The 25,582-nt window shown below is 36.8% G+C and overlaps 1 protein-coding gene across 1 annotated transcript in view; it reads right to left on the reverse strand.

Moving 5' to 3' along the window:
* LOC126282116 (D-threo-3-hydroxyaspartate dehydratase-like) overlaps positions 1 to 25,582 on the reverse strand; it is a 118,546-nt gene that overhangs the window by 62,488 nt on the left and 30,476 nt on the right. Inside the window, exon 2 of the mRNA XM_049981583.1 lies at positions 21,861 to 22,032. Within this exon, the coding sequence (XP_049837540.1) occupies positions 21,861 to 22,032 (172 nt within the window). The remainder of the gene's footprint in view (positions 1 to 21,860; positions 22,033 to 25,582) is intronic.

The raw sequence follows: 25,582 nt of genomic DNA on the forward strand, positions 1-25,582 counted from the left end.
TTTGACTGGGCAATCTTTGAAAAGGAGCAGCTACAATACAAGGATATTCAGGACAGTTGAACTTTTGTCAAAAGTAACGTACCAAATTTTGTTGTTGATAAAGATGAACTATTTGATGAATTTCCTTCTCTAGAGAACTTCATCAAAAGTAATGGAGGAGACAGACTATTAACTTGTTAGTGGAAAGTGGTGTAAAATGTTTGCCTATTTCAACATATGCCCATGGTGGATTCACCATGAAATCACGTCTGCAAACTGATGCAGTAAAATTGGAATAATGTTTGTGATTTTTGCATGCTCATGATCGTGTTGCAGGTTCACCAGTTGAGGTTCTAGTTAAAAGTCATACCACAAAACAAACTACAATAAATGCAACTGGTTTTTTTTTTTTTTTTTTTTTTTTTTCATTCATGTTGCAGTTGAAACTGTGAAAACTTTCAAGCTGTCTGGCTTGCCTTCTTCCATTCATACACTAAATTTGTCTGCTGCTTGTCACAACTGGTGATAGACAGGATACTTTACTTTCAGCATACTTAAAGCCTCAAGACGTTATTTAAAACTGATGAATGTATTGTATATAACTGCACTGATTGTTGCTTGAGGCTTGTGGTTCTATTCTAAGAATGTGTAAGAAGTTTGCACAGAACTCTGAAAGCAACAGGGAGACCACGTGACATTCAAAGATTTTGTTTGAGCTTACATGTGTCAAGGATTCACCTGAGAGGGCTCACTGAACTCTCCTCAATCAAGCTAAGATGGGGTTGACGGTATTTGGCATGGTCCGGCTCTGTAGAAGGCTGCTGGCAATAGTCTCAAGTACTGGCAGCCACTTAATAATTTATGGCGAGAAATCACTTGTCTTGGAATGTCTGGGCCTACAAGGTGAGAGAAGCTTTGTGGGGTTCTCATCGTGTTAATCAGGATTCTTGAAATTCAGAATTGTATAAACAATGCTCTGATTCAATCATCACCTACTGACATCAGACAAGAATTTCTAGAGCAAACTGGCAAGAAAGATTGCTCAGTGTCTGGATACATTCCATGGCGCAAATTTATTAAACATGGCAGTTTTCACAATATTGGCAGAAAACAGTAACATTTTTCCTGACTGCTGGTTGTGGCCAGAACACAGAAGGGCAAAAACAGCAGAGTCAGAAGCAGTGACATGTGATGAAGGACACTCTTGGATTGAAGTGGAAGGTGAAGTGTCATTGGCTTTAGACATCAGGGACTCTGAGTTCACCTGTTGGATGAGACTTCACAGTGTCCAAGTTCTGATGAGTGAGATTCTGGGTCTTCACCTCTAACCACTTCACAACCAACTGACTGCCACGGCAGATTGGTGAGAGTATGCTTCAGCACTGGTGATATAAACCTAGTTCTAGTGATAGTATCATTTTCATTTATTACTCAGTCAATCACTGGAGAACTAAAACATTTGGCGGGTTGCACTCATACTGATGACTGAATAACCAGTTACGATATGGTGGTGCTCTATCAGTTGCTTCAGACCTTTATTACAATCACGTTTTCTAACAGTTATGCCACTGGGTCTTATGCTATGTCATTAATTTTACTATAAGAAAAAATCAGTTCAATTTTATTTGAATTTCATCTGAAGTAACTTGTAGTTTCTTTCAATTAATTATCATTATTATTGTTATTGGTCAACTGAGTAAAACTAGTCATTCAGTAGATTTCACAATAATTCCCCCCTTAGGATTCCATGTTAAAGTCATTTTTGAGATAGCAGTTGCACAGAATAATTAAAGTTTTACACTGGGTCTAGGTGGGGGGTTTGGTGGGGGGGGGGCAGAGTCTTGGCAATTCCATTATTGTGGTATGATCTCTCAACCACCACACACTGTGGAGTTTTGCAATTGTAAACAGAAACAAAAGACTAACTATTACAATATATAGTAATATTTTTAATACAGTTTTTATTTCACTGCATCAGTTACAGTCACAGTCTAGAGCTCAAACCAGATGGTCATGTGTCCCTCCACTACTTCAGAAATTCATGGCACTGAAGTGGTGTGTGTGCACTAGTCAGTTGTAGACAATCAGCACAATAAGATGTGTTGCCTGGGAGATGTGACAGAATGACACAAGGAAGCTATTATGTTTGAACATGTGTATAACCAACTGTGAATATCAATGCAGACTCTCCAACATATCCATAAGGAATGGTGTACCACCTGCTGCCATGTAAAGTAACATCATAAAAATTATTGTAAGAAGATCATAAACCATAGGGATCAGAGATGAGCATCATGCTATGGCAGTAACAGTCAGTTTCAGCCTACCATGAAATGCTGCTTCAGTGAATGCAGATTCATCTCAACCAGTTGTTGATCATAACTTGTGACGGGAACTGCCTGTGGTGAACTTCTGGAGTTAGGTACCTCACAAAAGGCCATTCCTAATAGCCTTTCATAAAACTGTATATCTTCAGTGGGCTTAATGTCACAGAAGTTGGACAGTCTGTGACCAAAAACCAAGTATTCTGGCATTTTGCCTCTTTTCAAATTAGAAGAACCATCTAGTGCACCAACAGTCCAATGGAACTTGAAAATCTCTGGGTTTGCTGCTGGATTCTAAAATCAATTTGATTCAGTACTTCAGCAATCCAGCTATCCATCATCTTCAGCAGAATGATGCTGCTGCTGCTATGAGTCCTGCTTAAAACTGAGGACTTCAAAGAACATGGCACTGAGGACTTTGGCTTTGTAACTAACATGCTTCTGAAGGTACATAGATTATACCTTTTTGTCTGGCTACATGTATCTATGCTTTCAACCACTTTTTGAACCACTTCAACTGTCTTCATACCAGCATAAGATTTTCTGTGGAGAGTGAAAGTGATGGTATGCTTCCATTCCAGGACATTATGGTTTACAAAAACCAGGTGGTACTCTGGGACATAGGGTTCAGTGAAAGCCAACACACACTGATTGGCATCTACAATGCCATACACCATACCAATGCAGTAGTATCTTTACGACTCTTGTAAGCAGAGCATATGCCATTTCCAATGCCAGCAGTTTAACCCAAGACCTTGCACATTTGGTGGCTGTCTTTGGAGAAAGTGGATGGATACTCTGAGAAGCAGATTCCTCAGGCTATGGAGTGTGGGTCATCCCTGGATCTCCATGAAGAGGAGCATAGGTCTGTGGCCTTTATTCCTCATTCTGGGGCATATCATTTAAGAGTGGAAGAGTTTTAATATTAACAGTGTTTTCCGTCCACCTTCCAAGATTATGGCATTATTCAGCTCCATGAAAGATGATTTGGGGCTTAGGAAGTCAGGCATATAAAAACCCATGTCAATGTGGGAAGGCGTACATCAGCTGTTCAATTCACACAGTTCAGAACAGGTGCATGGAACATCACTGCCGTATGAGGCTACAACAGCCATAAAAACCGGCACAATATTGCTTAAATGAGGGACACGAGATGAAATTCAATGAGACTGTGATAGTTATTAAAAATTCCAATTTTTGGAATAATATTTATAAGGAGACAATTGTAATTAGGTTGTCAGTCTAATTAATAGAGACACTGGGTTTTCTCTTAGCAAAACATGGAACCCTGTACTGCCCCACATCAAAACAATATGTTCTTTGGTGCAGCCAGTCTGAGTGTTTGAAAATAGTCTTTGAGTGTGACATGCCTTTGCCGCCGGTGTTCTACAGAGGGTGGTGCCATCCACCCAGTTTTGGAGGGAACCACTTGTTGGGCAGCACATGCACCATATGTGGCATGGAGGCCTATACAGAACAATGGTTTGCACACTTGGCATCAGTTTTCAGCACAACACAGGAGCAGCAGCAGCATTCTTCTGAAATGGAGGAAGTTGAATTGCTAAAATAGTGAATAAAGAGAGATTTTCTAGACTTATTACACCAGGAAAGCCTACACTCAGGCACACTATCACATCTTGACTGGCGTGCTTAATCACCCAACCTGAATCCTACAGAAAATGTCTGGGAATATTTGGAACAATAGATGAAATGCAATCAACATCTGTGCATTCTGGTAACTCATTAACACCTGTATATGGTACTTGTTCTACCTGGCTCCTCTAATTCTAATTCTTCTGGTGGGATGAATTATTCTAAATAATTCTATTCTTTTACAGTAAGATACACACCAAGTAGCTTTCTGTTTGTACATGTGGAAGAGGGATGGGGATATTGACAAAGCCTTGGAGGTTAATCAGGATACTATGCTGAGAAACCTTTGGTCTCCATTTGCTTATTATAGAGTAGTTAATTCAGTTTTTTATCTTAGTTACATCTGTCATGATGGTGAGAAAAACGTTTTTTTCAACATAAGGTATTCATCTGACTGAACATGTAAGGCTTTACGTGTCGTATGTTACATTTTAAGGGAGTTGTCTTTTTTAACAGCTTTTAATATTCCTCCCAGTAAGTAGTTCTGGCAGAAAACTTGTAATGTATTGTACATTTCTGGTCCAGTGGCAAGCTAAGTTGTCAATTAGGCAACATCACATAATCATACAATGATTTAACTCTCAGTATACTGGAAGAATTATTTTTGTCTTTGGTACTTACCACTTCTTTCACTTCTGGCAATGTCTGTTAATCTTAAAACTGCAGAGTTGCACCATGCTTTAGAGCACATGTTAAGGTGGAGGTCCCACCACAATTGGCTAAGTAAGTCAATTCAAAGATCATAGGAAGGCGAGGGCATAACACCTCCAATAGGTTATGCCAAACCCCACCAATCCCATCTCTGTTTCTAAAAAAATGGACAATTGTTCTGGTGCAGTTTTTTTAGGTACAATAACACTAATTGTGTGAAACCATTTAAGTGGAGAAGAAAGTTCAAAATAACAATTAAAAAACTAAAAAAAATGTACTTGTCTGACTCTCATTGATATTTGTCGACAATTAATACTTTGAGCCAAATCAATGAGAGCCAGATGAGCACATTTTTTTAGTAATTTAATTGTTATTTTGAACTTTCTTCTCCCATAAATGGTTGCACACATTTAGCGTTATTGTATCTTAAAAAAGGTGCACCAGAACAATTGTTAATTTTTTTAGAAATGGAGGTGGGGTTGACATAACCTATTGGAGGCACTATGCACTTGCCTTTGAATTGACTTACTTAGCCAATTGTAGAGGGACCTGCATTTAACATGTAATATGAAGCAAGGTGCAGCTCTGCGTTTTCAAGATTAACAGACATTGCCAGAAGTGAAAGAAGTGGTACGTGCCAGATAATAATTTCTGAGCTGTGAGGTATTTTTTCTTTGCAGGTGTTGATTTGCGTATAACAAATGGTAGTGTATCAGTGAGTTGAGGAGTAGTATGATGAATGTGGATGTGTTATGGTGTAAAATCTTGTGAACTACCTGTAATGAAATTGTGATATTAAAGAATGGATGCTGGATTTTAAACATTAATCATGTTCTACGATAAGAGAGACTATGAGTTTCATTACAAGGTCCACACCGAGTAAAGCAGAGGGCTTTAAATTAACTTTCGAGTTGATAGCAGATTTACTTTTTTCTTTTTTGGATTATCTAGCCATGAATGTGTGGTTTCAACTGAATGTAGTATCCCTGAAGAGAGTTGTTGACTCTCTTCCTCATCAAACAGGCACTTTCAAGGATATGGGTGGACAAGAACTTCATCAACAAACTTTCAGAATTTGTTCAGGGATGCCTTCTGAGTATTTTGCTATGAGGGCCTTAAACTCAATAGATGAATTCTTAGACTTGAAGTAGTAACTGTAAAAAAAATAAAGTAAATAAATAAATAAAGAATAAAAAAATATTAATAATTACTTTATGTAAAGAAAACTTATGTTAAAGTGGCACGTTCCACATCATTACGAAATGTCATATTCATGATCTATGGAACAAGGATTAATGTATGTATGAATGTATGTGTGTTTGTACGTATGTATATGATCTCTGGTGGCTCATTAGAGAGTAATAATGTAATTACAGCTTATTTGAGAAGAATAAAACTGCGAGGAAGATGGTGGCTCTTCTCAATGAAGCAGGATTACCAGAAACATTGGTAAGTCTTAGAATGTGAACAGTGGTGCCTCCAGGGGCGCTGACTAATAAAATATATAGGGAGGGGGGGTGGCATACTGGGGGGTCTTGCTCTGGGAAATTTTCTAAATTTTAGATGAAAAATAGTGAGTTTTAAAGGTTTTTTAAGTATTTTAAAGTCATATGACCCCAAAAACTGGACTCTCGATAACTCAATATTGCGGGATACTCAACAAGCCTGACACATTTTTTTGGTTTTACAAAAAGAAACAAAACATAAACATGCATGATATTTTCATAAAAAGCTAATTTAATTTACTTTAATAATCATGCATATAGACTATTACGGAGCAGTGAATATATAGCTCTGAAAATACTGAAATTATATTTCAATAAATCCTAAACTATCATTAAAAGAATAAAACATAAAATGTTGCTGTTGCACAGTAACAGCACTTTGATTAATAAGTGAAATAGCTAATTTAAGCTTACCCTGAATAAGGCTCAGGGTTAATTAAATAACAAAATATCTAAAAGTTAATGTTTTAATACAGTTAATAAAGTTAATACAGTATGCCTAATACTTTCAGTCAAAAAGTATGTAAACAGCAGGTTTTAATTGGGTCTTACACCCTAAAATTATTTAAGTATTTGAAAATAACTAATACAATACTATAGTAATATAGTAATACAGTACTAAACTAGTATTAATATTTCAAAACTGAAAATTTAACATGATGTATGCATTTAATTCTCTATTTTATAAAGATTTTTAGTATTACTCTAAATGCCATTATTAGGGTTAGAGTGTCTTTAGAAAGTTGCAAATGTCGACGGTCTGATTGTATTACTGTATATGAAGTCATTTATGCCTGGTCAGATATCCAACTCATCCAAAAAATCTCGGTGGGCATGAAGGACAGCCAAGTTGTTCAGTCGCTTCTGTCACATTGTCGATTGGAGATATGACTTCAGACATCTAAGGGCACTAAATGACCATTCTGCTGTTGCTGTCATGATTGGAACTACTTGTAGAAGCTTAATACACTTCACTACTTCAATGTTCCAAAGGAAAAAGTACTCAGATCATCAATCTGAATACATGATGCAATCAAAATCAAGAATGTGTAGGAAGAGGTTGAGACAAACTGAGGAAGAGAAAATCTCTTATCTCCTTACACTGGCTCAATTTCTGGAGAGACTAGTAATCTATGATTAGTAGACTCCTATCGAAACAGGGCATCCAGTGTATTTCACTCCCTTGAGCTAAGATAAAAAGTGTCCTTTGTAATATTAAAAAAGATCTATGTCTCTGAACATTGGATACGCATCTCATTCCATATGAATGTGGCATTTCTTATGCAGGCAGATTACCAGAAAAGAGAGATGGAAGGAACATCAACGCTACACACAACTAAAACAACCAAGCAAATCAGTGGTCACCAAACACTCCCTTGAATATAATCATGAAATAAAATATGATGAGACCAGTATTATGGCACAACTGTCAAGTTTCCAAGACAGCGCAATTAAGAAGTCTATCAAAATAAATACATTGGATAGTCTAATAATGAGGGACTCAGATTTCAATTTAAACAAGGCTTGGGGTCTAGCACTCAATTTGTTAGGAATTAAAGCAGCAATCCATGGTATGGTGCCATTCAGCATCACCGAAGAAAGTTAAGTACATGCAGACAATTTCTACTTGGAAAATAATGTGTACTGTTTTCCAGGATAGGAAAGGTGTGTTTCTTGTGGATTTTTTGCCTCACTGTGATATCATAAATTCTATGACTTATTGTGAACCCTTAAAAAATCTATGCCATGTAACTGAAAACGAAAGGCATGGCATGACAAGTAAGAGGATCATTTTACTTCATGAGAATGCCAGAAAAGTAGATTATAGTATAGTCTTTCACATAAAAATAAAATTGCTAAGAAAAATCTGCTTGTTTTATTTCTATTTCAAAATGGTATTTACACAAAAAACACATCTTGTATTTGCACTATGCCCTAGATGGTGACCAGTTCCAGTTTCACAATTCATAGTTTATACAGGTAAACAAAGTAGATCTCCTTTTTTTTAGGACATATGGAAGGAGAATCACCTACTTCTTAAGAAGTGGCAGGTTTAGTTACAATTCAAAGTGACAGAATATGTATAATGACAAGAACACATTTGTAGCAGCACACATGAAACAGCTCAAAATATTGTCACCAGAATTTGTAACACTGCCACTTAACTAATATTTGCAGATCATTAGTACTTCAAAGTTGTGCATTTACTAGTTCACTTGAATTTTAAGATACAAAGGTATTGCACAGTTTCTTACTCTGTTCAAGCAAACTTACTTCTCATATTATATTGAGGTGCAGAATTTCAACTTAACTAACACTAAATTGAAAATATCAGGCAAACAAAATTCAAACTTTGACTTGAACCAACACATTGATGTTCTCTCTGTGCTCACTGGTCACAAACTTTTAATACAAACTGACATCTGCATGTGATCAGTGTATGGGTCTAACATGATCCAACACATAGATGTCACAGTGTACTGGTTACACGCAGACTGCTTTCATACTGACACTGAGATGCTGCACAATTGTTTGCAAGATACCAACTTCAGACTTTGGTTAGGGGTGGCTATTTAAGGACAGGCATAAGAACATGATGTGAATTACGAAATTATATAATGCTATGAAATTCAGTTAGGTTAGGTTTTATTATTTTGCAATGTCTCCAAGACTTTACTGTTGAATAAAATAGAAAGAAACTTCCACATGGGAAAAATATATTAAAAACAAAGATTCCAAGACTTACCAAGCGGGAAAGTGCCGGTAGACAGACACAATAAAATAACACACAAACACATACACAAAATTTCTAGCTTTCGCAACCAACGATTGCTTCTTCAGGAAAGAGGGAAGGACAGAGAAAGACGAAAGGATGTGGGTTTTAAGGGAGAGGGTAAGGAGTCATTCCAATCCCGGGAGCGGAAAGACTTACCTTAGGGGAAAAATGGATAGGTATATACTCGCGCGCGCGCACACACACACACACACACACACACACACACACACACACACACACATATATCCATCCATGTCTGCTTGTGTCTGTATATGTATGGATGGATATATGTGTGTGTGTGTGTGTCTGTCTGTCTGTGTGTGTGTGTGTGTGTGTGTGTGTGTGTGTGTGTGTGTGTGTGTGTGTGTGCGCGCGAGTATATACCTATCCTTTTTTCCCCCTAAGGTAAGTCTTTCCGCTCCCGGGATTGGAATGACTCCTTACCCTCTCCCTTAAAACCCACATCCTTTCGTCTTTCCCTCTCCTTCCCTCTTTCCTGAAGAAGCAATCATTGGTTGCGAAAGCTAGAAATTTTGTGTATGTGTTTGTGTGTTATTTTATTGTGTCTGTCTACCGGCACTTTCCCGCTTGGTAAGTCTTGGAATCTTTGTTTTTAATAGACTTTACTGTTGTTTAGATATGGAAAATACTCCAGGTTAGTAATTCACAACAGTACATTATGTAGCTTTTGGAATTCCCTATTTACAAGTATGGCATCCGCCTCGCAAAAAATATTTTATGACTCTAAATTATTTAAAATCTTAATCACTGACTGGGTTAATTAATAACATCTTTTAAATTTGGGGATATATGTATAAAGACATGGCTTGGCAATGGGCTTGCCACTTTCATATTGCCAAGCCAACATTTTATGACATTTTTTAAACAGAACATGATGGTTAACTTAAATAGTTATTCCAGGAAGATAGTTTTTTGGGCCAGGTACATGGATGCTATCATTTTATTATACATCAGTTCCTTTCAAGATTGCAGTGATTTTCAGGAGTTGAATAAAATGCAAGATAATATCCAACTCAGGATTAATGGTAATACAAGACAATATCCAACTCAGGATTAATGGTAATACAACCAGCTATGATATTACAGTAAGCCATCTACTTCAAACATAGCTCCTCTAACCACCCAATGCAATACAAGAAGGCAGTCTTCAGGGCATTGCTTCACATATTACACAGTGTTCCTTTGTCACATGAAGCTCATGACTGCTAATTTGGGACACTCCAATTTATAGTGAGTTCTAATGTATATGATAGAGAAATATGATGCAGCAAATTAATATAGGGCATAACAATGTGGGCAATTCTGTGCCATTGTGTCATCTAGTACATGAATTATGCCCATCCCAACACACATAACAGGGGTTACGACGATAGTAAATATCGTAGGATACCTTATTATGGTAATATTTCTTGTGAGGTTATCAACAACGTAGGAAAAGATAGATTACTATTCATCATAAAGATGACATGTTGCAGATGGGCACAATTAAAAGCCACAGTTCTCATCAGCGAAAGAGAAACAGACACCATTCATGAATACAAGCAAGCACACTTCACACACACATGATTTCCAACTCTGGTAGCTTGGGCCAAAATGCAGCTATCACATCTAATAATTAAGCATCTGATCTCAAAGAATATAGTTCGGGCCTATTTAGTCCCAAAGAATAATGGCCTAAAATTTATTCGTAGGGAGGAGACAAAGTGGGATAACTTAAAGCCAGCAGGTGTGTATTGTATCATGTGTGACGACAGTGATTCCGGATATATTGGCCAGACAAGAAGACACTTTGAGGTCTGTTTTACAGAACACAGTAACAACTTGGGCTCAAGGTCAGGTATAAGCCACTGTTTACATGCAGCACACCTTCAGTTGCTAACCTCCATTCAAATTTGCAGATGCTGCACTATAAAAATAAGGACATTACACTCAACATTTTAGAGGGGGTTGAAATTTATCGGTCACTACTAAAAGAGTTGTCAAAATTACTATTAACGCACAGACTGAGCTGCATCACAAAAGTCTTCCATCCAATTTCGATTTCCTAGGTAGATAACAGCTAGCCTACCCATACACCTTACTGATACACTCCTAAAGAATGCAATTATTCTTTGCTGCAGTTCTTGTTTTTGTACACTCGGTTTTTAATTTTTTTCTCAATTGTCATAATCAACATTTTTAAAAAACAAATTTGATTATATGCCCAGCAATACTATGGATACACTATATGCTTGCTGGTCCTAAGAAATAATGCAATGTAGTATTCAAAAAATATTCATGTCTTTGGCTAAGTTTTTCCAGGGACTGTATTAATTTGTATTGTAAAGTTTTTTTAAAATCAGTTTTCACTGTTTAAAAAAACACAACCCCAGTGGCCATATAACACATAATAGTATGCAATTTTCATGCACTGTAAAGCTGGCCCCAACCTTTCTAGCCAACGACAGCATCAGTTCGGTCCGAGGCTCGCAACAGTGCCACCTTGCACATATGTCTCGTAATACGGACCTATCAATGTAGTTTACACTGGTATCGTGCACACTTCTATGCTGTCTACAACATGGTAAGACATTCAAGGCTCTATTACATTTATCCGTTGAAGTTAAGAAATGTTGATGTGGAATTTTCAGCTAGTTCCCATAATCATGTGGGAGTCAGAAATTTAAATACAAGGTGCACAACTTCGCTTTCTCTGTTTTCCCCAAACATTTGAGGCTTTAATGAAACAAATTGGTTATGCATGTATCATTCAAAGTATTTTACATCACTGGCCACTAGTTTCTCTCATCATTGAGGCAGTGTATGAATCGTGGGTCGAACAAATTTTTCATCTCTCGAAGCTATCCACAAATCGATCCAATTTGTGACTTCTTCGTGAGATCGGAAGTGTTGGTCATCCAGACCATGTGCCATTGATCTAAAACAGCTGATAGTCAGAGGGAGCACTGTCTGGAGAATATGGCAGGTGGGATAGGACTTCCCATTTTAATGATTTCAAGTACGTTTTGACCTCTTTTGCAACGTGGGGTCGAGCATTGTCATGCTGCAAAATCATTTTATTGTGCTTCTTGCTGTATTGCGGCTGTTTGTCTTTTAATGCTCTGCTCAAATGCATTAATTGCATTTGATAACAAGCACCTGTGATTGTTTCACTTGCTTTTAACACCTCATAGTACACAACGCTGAGCTGGCCCCACCAAATGCAGAGCATGATCTTGGAGCTGTGAATATTTGGTTTGGCCACTGATGTGGAATCATAGCTGGGATAACCCTATGATTTTTTGCATTTAGGGTTATCGTAATGCACCCATTTTTCATCCCCGGTCACAATGCGATGGAGAAATCCCTTCCGTTTTTGCCTCTGAAGCAACTGCTCACAAACACACAAAAGCCGTTCAACATCTCTTGGTTGCAGCGCACACGGCACCCAAGTTCCTTCTTTCTGAATCATGCCCATAGCTGTAAGACGTTTTAAAATGGCTTGCTGTGTCATTCTCACTAATTGTGCCAATTCTTCTGAGTTTGATGTTTGTCTTCACTCAGCAAGGTCTCCAATTCTGCATCTTCAAAAACATTCTCTCTTCCACCACTATGCCAGTCTACGATGTTAAAATCACTGTGCTTGAAGTGTTGAAATCACTCATAACACGTTCTTTCACTAATAGTGTCCTTACCACATGTACTTGAGAGCATTCGATGATACTCAGCCGCTGTTTTCTTCACACTGAAAGAAAACAGTAACACCTCTTCCAAATTACAAGAATTAGGCTAGTAAACTAACATTTTCAATCAAAAACAACTTTATGGTGCAGACACAAATCGACTAATGTTTGAATGAGGTTATGTTGACTGAGGTCCAAGCTAACTGCCTGATATCTGTGATTTGCTTCTTTTGACCACTACTTACCACTGTTGCCACCTATTGGCAAATGGCAGAAGCAAAGTTGTACACCTTGTAGGTTTATCTGGCTTCCTCTCACTTACACGTGCTGCACAGACTCAGTCAGTTTAGTCATAAACAGCTGCTTTTAGCATGTTATTGGCTTTATCTAGGCACTGAACAATAGGACTTAGCTGTAAGCATCCACTTCGCCTTGCCACGATTTAAAAAAAATAAGTTCTCAGTTCTCATTGATACATGGCACTTTCTGAGAGTACACATCTCTTTTAAAAACCATCAGAATTTAATACTGTTTTAATTTCTTGTACAAATCACCTGAAGATGCATCTCTACTGATGTGAAACCAGTCGTGACTTTCTAATAAAAGTATTTTAACAGCCAGTGTGGAAGATTTTATTCACTATGTGGAATTTTGGCTGCATTTGTCTGACCTCTAAAGTAATATGTTTTGAAGAAAGCTACTTTCCAGACATATTGAAATACGCCATAGTTAAGCCACTTTTCAGGTATGAATAAAGAGATGTAATGGGAAATTATCATCCTATACCAATTCTCCCAATTATATCTAAAATATGTGAAGAAGCTGTTGTTAGCCAAATCCAAAACTTCATTGCAAAATATTTCATTATCCCAAACAATCAATTTAGCTTTCACAAGAGCGATACAGTAATCAGTTTTGCTGTGAAAATAATCTCATAATTAAAGGACAGCAATAAGGTGGCAAGAACATTCCGCAACTTCACAAAGCATTTTCTTTGTTCTAGGAATTGTGCCTTTCTTTTTTGCAAACTTGTACTGTAATGGCTTAGATCCTACTCATACAGCAGAAAGCAAAGAGTCAGCATTACTTTAAATAGGGTAAATTATTATTCTTAGTGAATATAATCTCTCAGGGTGTCATTGTCCCACAAGGCTCCACACCAGGGCCATTCATATAACATTTCATTACATTTCTTATCTCTGTGAATTATTTAGCATTAAATATCAGTTCCCCATCAGTTCTGTCTGCATATGAAACTACTGTGTCAACTGAAAATCAGGCTACAGAAAAAATTCCTAAATCAGTGACCAGTATCCTCAGTGCCTTGGAAACTTGATTTCAGCAAAGTGGGTTGAATGTAGAAATATCTATGACTCACATGATGTTACTCAACACCCAACATGTGAACAGTATGAAATTGTTCACAACAATCAATATGTAAAAGAAATCTACTCAGTCACACTCTTAGTATCAAATTTGGATAAAAATTTGAGCTGGTAAGCGCACATTGAGTACCTATCTAACCAAGTGAGCACCTATTGCAACTAACAGAGGCACACAAAAGTTAATATATGTGAGTCACTTTGAATCTAAGGTACGGTATTTATTTTTTTGTGGTGGTGTTGGGGGTGGAAGGACTGAGCTAACATTGTGCAAATACTATAGACACAGAAAAGTGTTTGAATAATGCGCAATGCATATCATAGAGGACCATGTCACCCATTATTTAGAAAACTTCAAGTATTACCTGTCTCATCCTTATATGATTATACAATTACTTACAAAACTTCAAGTACTGACCATCTCTTCCCTATATATTTATGAGATTATTGTCTTTTTACACATCAGACAGGAGCTACTTGAGGGAAATCATTTTATCTAGGCAAATTACACAACAAACAAAGATTCAAAGAAAAGTTTATGTTTTCCCCCCACCACCTAAAGCTCTTTGCCCAGATCTCAATGCATGGACACATAATTTTATGATAAATTAAAAGTGATCAAATTAATGCAGATGAAAAGATAGCTAATGAGGCACTGATACTGAAATGATACTACTCTGTGGACGAATTCATCCAGGAATTGAGGCAGATACTACTTGTTGCATATCCCACTAAGTATCTATAGCTACTCACAGAAATATCATTTTATTGTGATATTATTATTTATTGGTGTAAAAACTTATTTGACATGTGCCCAGTAAATATAAAATATGGATTGTAAAGGTGTGTCATGAGATGAATAAACCACAATTTGCAATATAGACATGGTGAAGAATGACAAAAATGGCAATATTTAGCCAAACTAACCTTCATCATGAGTTAGAAATATATGAGAAAATCAGTAAACAACTTGTGCATTTTATTAAATATAACTGTCCACACGATGCACACATATTAAGAGCTTTTTAAAAAAAAAGAGAGAGAGAGAGAGAGAGAGAGAGAGAGAGAGAGAGAGAGAGAGAGAGAGAGAGAGAGAGATGAGCCTTCCATAATCCTACAGCAAAGCAGTTAATTATGGAATACAGACACTGAAAAGCACACTACAGATACCAAAAACGTTCTCAATAAACTACAAAATACAAGATAAAACATGCTCAAGAACATTTCAGGTTATTAAAATAAATCAACTTCTTATGGATAAAATTACATCACGATACTGCTCTTAATGAAAGAGGAATTCATTTCTTAGCAAATAAAAGCATTACAGAAGGTCATTTTAAGTCAAGGTCAGTTAATTTTGATCTCACACACTGATTTTAAACCTAATAACCATGGCTATGAGGACTAGAACCATGAATAACATGAACCTTGTTAAAATAAATACAGATACATGGCCATAATGCAGCCACTTTTCCACAAGACTGTGATTTGGCCATGTGAAGTTTAGCATTTAGAACAAAAACCTGAACTGCACTCTAATGTGTTGTTCCACCAGTATATCACTCAGACTCTTTATATTTATTTCCACTCTTTCTTAACATACAGAACTTTTCAAAGAAAGCTCTTGTGTCACAGTATTGTCATTTTGTTGGTGGCAATCAGCCTTTTCTATTCTTTAATGAATCTTTACCAGTTTCTAGGTCGTTCCTACACCATATCATTCATTACTGTGCTCTTACATTTTGAATGATATCAAAATGGTTTTATAGTTAACTAGCTGGCAAGGACCATATTTGTTTGCTCTTTATTTTCATTTATTTTATGAGAACATTCCAGATCACTTAGGAACTTTATATAAAAGGATATTCAGAAAACTCTTAAAAATATTGGTATTTCATGCTAAAAAGTACTGTTGAGCAGTTAAAAACACTGCCTCAAGCTGTGCTGCATGCAATGTGGTATAGTGGTTAACACAGCTGGCTGGCATGCAATGAGCTGCCAGTAAAAATCTAACAACTTGCAATTGTTTGCTGAGTATTTATCAGTTCTTGAAGCTTCTCAAAATTTCATAAGTTTGTATGTTTTATATTTTGGAACATTTTATGTTTCCATAAATAGCTGCACTCTCTTTCCAGGAATTGAGTTCAGTTCTGTTCTGTTCTGGCTGTATGTTATTGTTAATCCAAAACATGTTTTTAGTGTTAAGTGTTGTACTTCATTGATGACCCTGCTTTTGGCTTTGGACTTGATTCTGATTATGACATTTCATTGTTGGATCAAGACATTGGGTACTTCAAAACCTCTAGCTCACCATGGACCTAATTCGGCAACGTAACAGCTATCACCTACACATACAAGAACCAGAATACAGCAAGCACATTATTTCCACATTCCATACATGGAACTGAAAACCAATGGATCCCAAAACAGCAGCAAGGTAGCTGCACATCAGCTATCCATCACTATTTTCCAGAGACACTAGTTAGGACCCAATGAAATGGGTGAAGGGATTTCATCAAGGCACCAAATACAGCACATGGGATGACATGACATGTTTTTTATACGTATACTTTTCGCTGGATGGCAGAGCCTTGCAGAAGTTCAAGAACAATGAAAATAATCTGAGTAGTTGGGATAAAATTTCAGGGCAAATTGAAGAAATCATTTGGCACCAATCAACAGAAAATTCACTTAGCAGAAGAACAACTGAAGAACAAGGCCAAGTGTCACAGGAAAATGACACTGTCCTATGTACAGAATGTTTTAGGCTGTGTCACACTGTGAATCTGAACATGACTGAAGCTGACAAAACCTCACACTTGATTAAACTCATCACAGAAGACATGTGTCAAGTTCTTCTGGTAAAACATGTCATAAGATCATGGGACTGCATCAGAGATGCCAGTGCATTAAGGAAAAGGAGTTCAACAAAACAGGTATGAATAACTACTAAATGTGTTCCCTGTGGTAGCTGTGGAAAACCACCATGACTTCACCTCTCTCACATCCAGGCTGTAAGTGCAGAGATACACAATTTTATGACAGCCATAAATGCCAGACTGAGCAAGCAAGAGACAGCAGCCATGAATGTCAACTCCATGTGCCAAGAGGTAGTAGAGAATATTGAAGAACAGGTGTACAGATCTCTAGTACAAATCTCTGACAGCAGTCAAATGGGGTCAAGAAGAAAGGACTCAGCCAAATGCCGCAGCTTTCGAAGGACACGCCAGCCCAATGCAGGTACAACCAACTCCTCTGCCAAGTATGATGCCCATCAGAAGAACAGACATTTGGAGTACAGAGGACAAGACACTGGTATATTTTCACTGTGGACACTCTAGGGATATATTGGACACTATTGCAGAGTAAGAAGGCAAGTTTTTGATGACTACCATGCCACCAGACATGAACTATCAGATCAGTTCTGTTCTTGCCAGTCAAACTTCAAAACATTAAGATCAACTTCTAGGATGAAGCCCATTACTATACCCTGGACAATGGCACTCTCCAATAGGTTATAGCTGTTTCCCATTGCCATACAGAGGAACCAACCATTTGCCTAGCTGCCGAATTCACAAAAACTAAGCAAGGTGATCATCTATGCAGGTGAGGATGCTACAAATGAAAATCATCTGTGAACAACAGTTACCAAGACATCAGGAAATTGGAAATTACCATCAATGAGAACCAAGAACACTCCTCAAAAATAATGGATTGAATTTATGTTCTTCACTGCTCATGGAAGTATAACCAAATGGTGTCTTTTGAAAGCAAGCATTGGACGCTTTCATATTTTGAAGATAGTGTTTGCATTGTTGAGTTTCTCCAGTCATATAATTGAATAATATTCTGATGGAGGCACTTCCAACTGTGCTAATGAAATTTTTTCACTCATGTAACTCATTGATACTGTTTCTCTATTGAATTTTGTGACACTGCAGAACAGATATACTTGATCCATTTTGCCAATGACAAAATGTCTGCATCATTTGTAGTATTATTTAGTGGGATTATAATGGAATACTTCATCTACCAAACCGCAAACTCTACTTCTTGTGCTTTGAACTTCTCATACACTAATGTTTTGTTCATGTACTTACAATCATTGTCCTTCGTGAACTACACTTATTGAAACTCTGCACCATTTCCTAACACTGTTTCTTCAGAAGTTTTTCTCTGTCTGCATGATGAGTATCTCACTTCTACTTCTACATCTATGTGATTACTCTGCTATTCACAATTAAGTGGCTGGCAGAGGGTTCAATGAAGCACCTGTTTCTCTACCATTCCACTCTCAAAAGTTGCGCACGAAAAACGAGCACTTAAATTCTTCTATGTGAGTCCTGATTTTTCTTATATTATCATGATAACAATTTCTCCCAATGTAGGTGGGTGCCAACAGAATGTTTTCACAATCAGAGGAGAAAACTGGTGATTGAAATTTCATGAAAAGGTCCCGTTCGCAACGAAAAATGCCTTTGTTTTAATGATTGCCACTCGAATTCATGTATCATTCTGTGGCACTATCTCCCCTATTTCATGATAATACAAAACAAGTCACCCTTCTTTGAACTTTTTTGATGTCATCTGTCAGTCCCATGTGATATGGATCCCACACCACACAGCTATACTCCAGAATAGGGCGGACAAGCGTAGTGTAAGCAGTCTCTTTAGTAGATCTGTTGCACCTTCTAAGTGTTCTGCCAGTGAATCACAGTCTTTGGTTTGCTCTAACCACAACATTATCTATGTGAGCGTTCCAATGTAGGTTATATGTAATTGCAACCCTAAGTATTTAGTTGAATTTACAGCGTTCAGATTTGTGTGACTTATCGCATGATTGAAATTTAGCGGATTTCTCTTAGTACTCATGCGAATATCTTACTTAAATCATTTTGCAATTCATTTTGGCTATGTGATGATTTCACAAGATGATAAATGACAGCATCATCTGCAAATAATCTAAGAGGGCTACTCAGATTGTCCCCTATATCATTAATACTGACCAGGAACAATAGAGTGCCTATAGCACTTCCTAGGGGATCGCTGGATGTTACTTCTGTTTTACTCAATGACTTTCCATTCATTACTAAAAACTGTGACCTTTCTGACAGGAAATCATGAATCCAGTCGCATAACTGAGGCGATATCACATAGGCACAGTTTGGTTAGAAGATGCTTGTGGGAAACCGTGTCGAAAGCCTTCTGAAAACCTAAAAATTTGCAGTCAGTTTGACATCCTCTGTCAGCAGCACTCATTATTCATCAGTACGAAGAGCTAGTTGTGTTCTGCAAAAATGATATTTTCTGAATCCGTGGTGACTGTGTGTCAGTAAATTGTTTTCTTTGAGGTACTTCATAACGTTCATATACAGTATATGTTCCAAAACCCAACTGCAAATCAACGTTAGTGATATGGGCCTGTTATTATGCGGCTTACTCCTTTTTCCCTTTATGAGTATTGCTGTGAACTTGAGCAACTTTCGAGTCTTTAGGTATGGTACTTTCTGTGAGTGAGTGGTTGTTGATAATTCCTAAATATGGAGCTATTGCATCTGCATACTCTGAAAGGAATCTCACTGGTATACCATCTGGACTGGAAGCCTTGCCTTTATTAAGTGCTCTTTGCTACACCGAGGATATCTACTTCTATGTTTCTCAACTTCACAGTTGCTCTTGACTGGAATTCGGAAATATTTACTTCATCTACTTCTTACTTGACTCTCTTCTTTAATTTCTTCTTCTTGTTCATCTGTTGTGTTTCCTCTCAAGCTATTCATTCTCTTCCTCTGTGCAATTATACATGTTTCTTGCTCTGCATCCATTTCATCCCTTCACTGTTCTTTCTGTTTCCTTCTTTTCATTGGCAGGATCTCCTCCTCTTTCACATTTTGGCATCCTACTAAATTTTAATATTACTTAACTCACTACAGCACCACTTAATACATTATTCACTACCACGTTGATGCACTTTCATTTAAATTTATATCACTTTCATCTTCCCTTGATCCACTCTAATCAGTTTCCACAAGTATACCTATTCACCTCGCATTCACTTGTATGTAACCCTCTGAGCTGAAACATATCCCCTCCATAACAAGATAATGGAATATTTGAGGACATTCTCCAACATCCTGGAACATTCTATAACATTCTCAAACTGTCTGGTATATTCTGTAACATTGTGGAACATTCTACAACATTCTTCAACATTCTTGATTGTTTCAGAAGGAACATTCTGGTCAGTCTCAGCCACTTTTGACACTCATTTTCCAGCTGCTTCACAGACTCCATATGGAGTCTATTGATGTGATGCCATCTTTGAAACTCATTTCTTCAAATCAAAACACAGCTATTAAAAAGAAATCTTCTTAAGAGGGCAGAAGGATATCACACCATGTAACCCCCACTGGCTGTGGGGTAAATTGCAGAGTTATAATGACATGCATGGTTCATGGGTGTCACTGCTCTGGAGAGACATATGCCCCCAATATTTTTTTTCGAAAGCAGTTATACATTTTTGAGTCTTAATTGACAAAAAATGACACCCTGAACAAATATGTCCAATCTTAAATAATTACACATACTAAAAGCACTATTGCAGTAAGGAGGCAAAAAGATAATGATTGAATGGCACATGACAATTCCCAAAGGAAAGTACGATTTTCTGAGTGGTTGTCTGAGGGCATGGATCCACATGAATTTCTATTGCTTGAAGAACTTTTCAGGCAAACAAATTTTGAAATTGCCAAAATGGTTGTCAAGGACTTAGATAGTGATTACTTGACCAATATGGCATGAGGAAATGGGTTTTGTCAGAAAAAGTGTCACTGGAGGAAAAAGGGACATGGCGTGGTAGCACTGTACCTGGACATCAATGTCCAATCTTTGAAAACAGGACTTAAATTCTTTCATGTATGATACAACATATAAAGTTTGAAAGACGCAAAAGATGTTTTGGTTTATTTGAAAAAATAAGTTTGAGAATTATTTGCAGAATTCTCCAAAAAGTGGTTTTAGGTCCTAATATATTCATTTTTTTTTCAACAGGGCCTCTTAATTTAGACCTTCTTGTGATCTGTACCTTATCTACTGAGTCCCTTCATCCCAATAATTTAGTGCTGGTGATGCCTATGGCAGCATGCATGGACAAATCATGTTTATATTTATTGTATAATGAAAAAATTAGTACAGGCTCTATGGTGATCAGTCCTAAAGCCATTTAAATAAATTATTTAAAAACATTGGTTCATTTCTATTGCCCTTATCAGCAACTTTTATTAATATTCACAAGACCCTTTCATGGCAGCTAAGTAAAGTAACTAACAGCATGACAAAAATTAATGCTGCAATGGGAAATAATGGTGAAATACAATCTTGGACATGAGAACATACAACAACCCAGCACATGAGAAAGTATTGAATATTATATAAGCATATGCAAAAGAATTTCACATGTGAGTAACTCATATAAGATGAGGTGTTTTCCTGTCTCATACTATCTATTTTACAAAACAATAAAGAAATATATAAAAAAATTTCCAATGTTTTCTCTTATTGTTGCAACTCAAAGGTACTCTTTAAAGGCAGATCTGAAGATACTTTGCTGTGAGAATGTGTGATACACTGAAATATTGTTTCATTTATTTCATGTAAAACTAATTATGTTCCCCACTTAAATTACAGTTATTTGCAGTAGCTTTGAATCTCAGAATTTTCAGTCTGGCATTAATCATAGCCAAGCTTTTGTGATGATGAGAACAGCAGGATATAATAGGAGACAAACATACTTACTTGAAATTATTATTTTTTCACCTTCCTTGGCAGACAGAAAATCAATTACAGTGCATAAGAAGAAGAGACCCTTCCAAGCAAGATTTTGAAGAATACAAAAGTAATGCACTTACTCAGTCTTGTGAGTTTTCACATGAGGTCGGAGTTTAATACCGAGTTCCGCACATTTTTTTAGCATGTTCTGACAGTTGTTTACAACTATTTGTTTATCCACAAGGAATGCTGGTGTGGGGACATCTGACAGCCGCTTCCCAATGTAACTTTTGGCATGAGTCGATACACCAACTGTTTAAGATAAAAGGTAAAAAGAAATATACAAATGAAGTAGTGCTTAACATATACAACAATATTGATTGTGTACAAAAATATGTTTTTGGAAGGCACATAATCATCCATGTAAACCTTAATAAAATATTATGCAAAACAGTCTTAATAGTATAGAAACACTTTTATTTGTAAGTGGTGACCGGTTTTGACCTGATATGGATCACCTTTGGACCATACACTGTAATTTAGAGTAGGATAGAAAACAGTGAAAATTAAATAAACATTAAGTTAAAAATAAATTATATGATGTCATACCCAGTGATGACATGTGGAGATGATGGCATGACACAGAAACTGTGGAAACCATCCACTAAAGTATATTTGCGGAGCATTTTGTGGTGTCATGGAGTTAAATAGCATATGACCTGCACCTTCCCAGAATGTCTTTAGCCAACAGGATACAACAGATGCGATACATGTCAGATAGTAATGAAATAAACCTTAATAATATGCTGGGTATCATCATAAGTTAAATACTATGCTGGGTGTCATCATAAGATACATCTAAATAACAATTCATATGCTATGTAGTCATCTATGTTACGTAACCAGTGGCATCCTACAGCCATCTTTGATGTACCCAAAGTCCTGCAGAGGGCAGTCCGTTAATGTGTTAATTGATGCCATTAGCTGAACACTTACATAAAATTTTAACTGTATAGGATGTAAATTGTTATTATGATATAAACTATGATAGCAGTCAGCCCAGTATTAAGACTTACATTCATGCTCTCCGAGATGTACCACATACATTATATCCTACTGGCTAAAGATGATGTGAGATGACAGGCAAAGAGTAGGGCATCTGCTGTTTAACTTCATGACTACGACACAGACAGCAGTCAATATTAGGGCACGTTATTCACAGTTTCTATTCCATGCCATCATCTCCACATATCATCACTGGGTATAACATTGAATAATTTATTGTTAACTTAATGTTTGCTATACTACAGATTTCTCTCTCTTCTGTTATACCCTAAATTACAGAGCATGGTCCAAAGATGATGCACATCAGGTTGAAACCTGTCATCTCTTCTGAATAAAAGTGTTCTTATGCAATCAAGACTATTCCATCAAACAATGGAAAATCCAGGATGGAATAATGACAATATTATGAAAAGTATAGATTGCTTCTCACCATATAGCAGAGATGTTGAGTTGCAGATAGGCACAACAAAAAGACTGTCAAACAAGTAAGATTTAGGCCAAGCCCTTTTTGACTGAAAGTTTACTTGTTCCATAGTCTTTTTGTTGACTTATCTGTGACTCAACATCTCCACTATATGGTGAGTTGCAATCTATCCTTTCCGTAACGTTATCAAACTGTTATATAAAAAACTACATTACTGTTCATAGTGATCGCTTCTAGTGATGTGCCTATCAAAATTTATAACCATAGTAGTATGGTAGTTTTCCACCCAGAGGAGGCCATCAATATTTTAATAGTGGATGAATTTTGTAGGTGACTTCATGGAGAGAAATCCCTATGTAGTTATTGACATCTGTTCTGTCACCTTTCTTGTGTAACGAATGGATGAGTCCACATTTCCATTCTTCAAGTATCTTTTCCATTTTCCAGATGTCTATGATGATTTGTTTGAGCTCCTCAAGTGTATTTGGGCCTATGTTTTTCAATAGTTCTGCAACTATACCATCATCTCCAGATGCCCTGTTATTCTTGAGTCTGAAGATGTCTATGGATTTCTTCTTTGGTAGGTGGTGGAGATTCTGGGTTTACTTGTGCAGGAGTCTCTTTGGGCCATCTTGATGTGGGCTCCTGCCAATTGAGTAGCTCTGGGAAATATCGAGCCACTTCTCTACAATTATCTCGGTTGGTCAATGTGAATTTCCCGTCTGTTTCTCCGAAACATAAGTTCTAAGGGGTGTAGCTTCGAATCCTCCCTGCAAACATCCTGTAAATGTCTTGATTATTGTGATCATGGAAGTCTTTTTCTATCAAGTCCAGCTGGTCCTTGAGGCTTCGTTTCTGGTCAGAAAGTAATGTTTTTGAGTTTCAGTGGCTTCTTGGAGTTATATTTCTGGAGTGCACTCTTTCGTTCTTCCAGTGCTTCTTCACATGTGGAGTCCCACCACAGGTATTTCTTATTCTTCTTCTATGGTATTGTCTCTTTGGCTCTCTTGATTATCTTGTTATGGAATTGATGCCAGGTGTTTGCTTTTCTCCTTTTCCCCTTCTTCCCCTGTTTTATGTTGCTTTCTTTGATATTTTTGGTGTTGAATTTTTGAAGATGAGTTTTCTTGTGGTGGATTCTTTTTAGAGTAAATTTCACTTTGATCTGCAATAGATAGTGGTCAGAGTCAATGTAGGCTCATCTTCAGACTTGCATGGCATGAATTTCCTTTTGTGAAGGGTGTGTGATGGCCACGTTGTCGATCTGATATTCTCTGAGAGACTGTATAAGAGATCTACAAGTCTTCTGTTTTTGAGACTGTTTCCTCAGGGAGGTGGACATTATTTTCAGATTGTTCTGGTGGCACAGTTCAATGAGTCTCTCGCCATTCTCGTTGGTGAATAAATGGGCCGGGAATTTGCCTATGGTCTTTTGGTACTCCTTTTCTCTGCCAATCTGGGCTTTGAAGTTGCCTAGTAATATCTTTGTGTCTTCTTTGGGGATTAATGACATAATCTTCTCAAGTTTAGACCAGAGGGATTATACATACATAAGCCAAATGATTGTTATGTTATTGACACAAAATGGGCTTTTAGGTGAAAAACACCTGTGAATGGTAATGTTGTTCTTAAAAGCTTGTCTTGTAGCTAAAGGTTTCCAACAAAAATTGATTTATTCATAAATATACAGTTCAGCAGTAAAATCAACTGATGTGAGACTTTTTCTGATTTTTTGCAGTAAGAATAATTTCCCATCTATCAGTTGCGTGGCTGCAGTGCTTTTCTCTTTGAAGAGATAGTTGGATAATTTTATGTTAAATTACTTATTGGATGTTGTAATAAAATGAATGATAAAATTTATAAGTATAGAAAGGTTCCATATGGTTTGAAGAACTCACCCAAAAACTGGAATGTTCAATTCAGCACAGAAATAACTGGCTTGTGATCTGTAATAAGTGATTTTAAATATTTCTTGTGCATGAAAATAGCAATAAAATATACTTAATTGTTTACATTGATGATCTGCTGAGAGCGTCAACTTCTCAGAGTGAAATTGATGATTTAGAGTTGTTATTACATGATAACTTTAAAATATGGATTTAGATTTGATTAGGAATTATTTGGGAATCAATGTAGTTCAAAATTTAAAGGAGGGATCTATTACTCTTTGCCAAGGAATGAACATTGAAAAAGAATTAAAACGTTTCAATATGTTTGAATGTTATTCTGTTTCAACTTCCACGGAGAAAAATCTGAAAATGAAGACACTGCAAAAAGATGTAGAAAATTAAAAGAGTCATTAATATATGCCACATTATATTACAGACTAGGTATCTGTGTAGGAATAGGTATTCTATGCAAGTACAAATTGTG

This window comes from Schistocerca gregaria, chromosome 7 (assembly GCF_023897955.1).
Source record: "Schistocerca gregaria isolate iqSchGreg1 chromosome 7, iqSchGreg1.2, whole genome shotgun sequence".
Taxonomy (NCBI): Eukaryota; Metazoa; Arthropoda; class Insecta; order Orthoptera; family Acrididae; genus Schistocerca; species Schistocerca gregaria.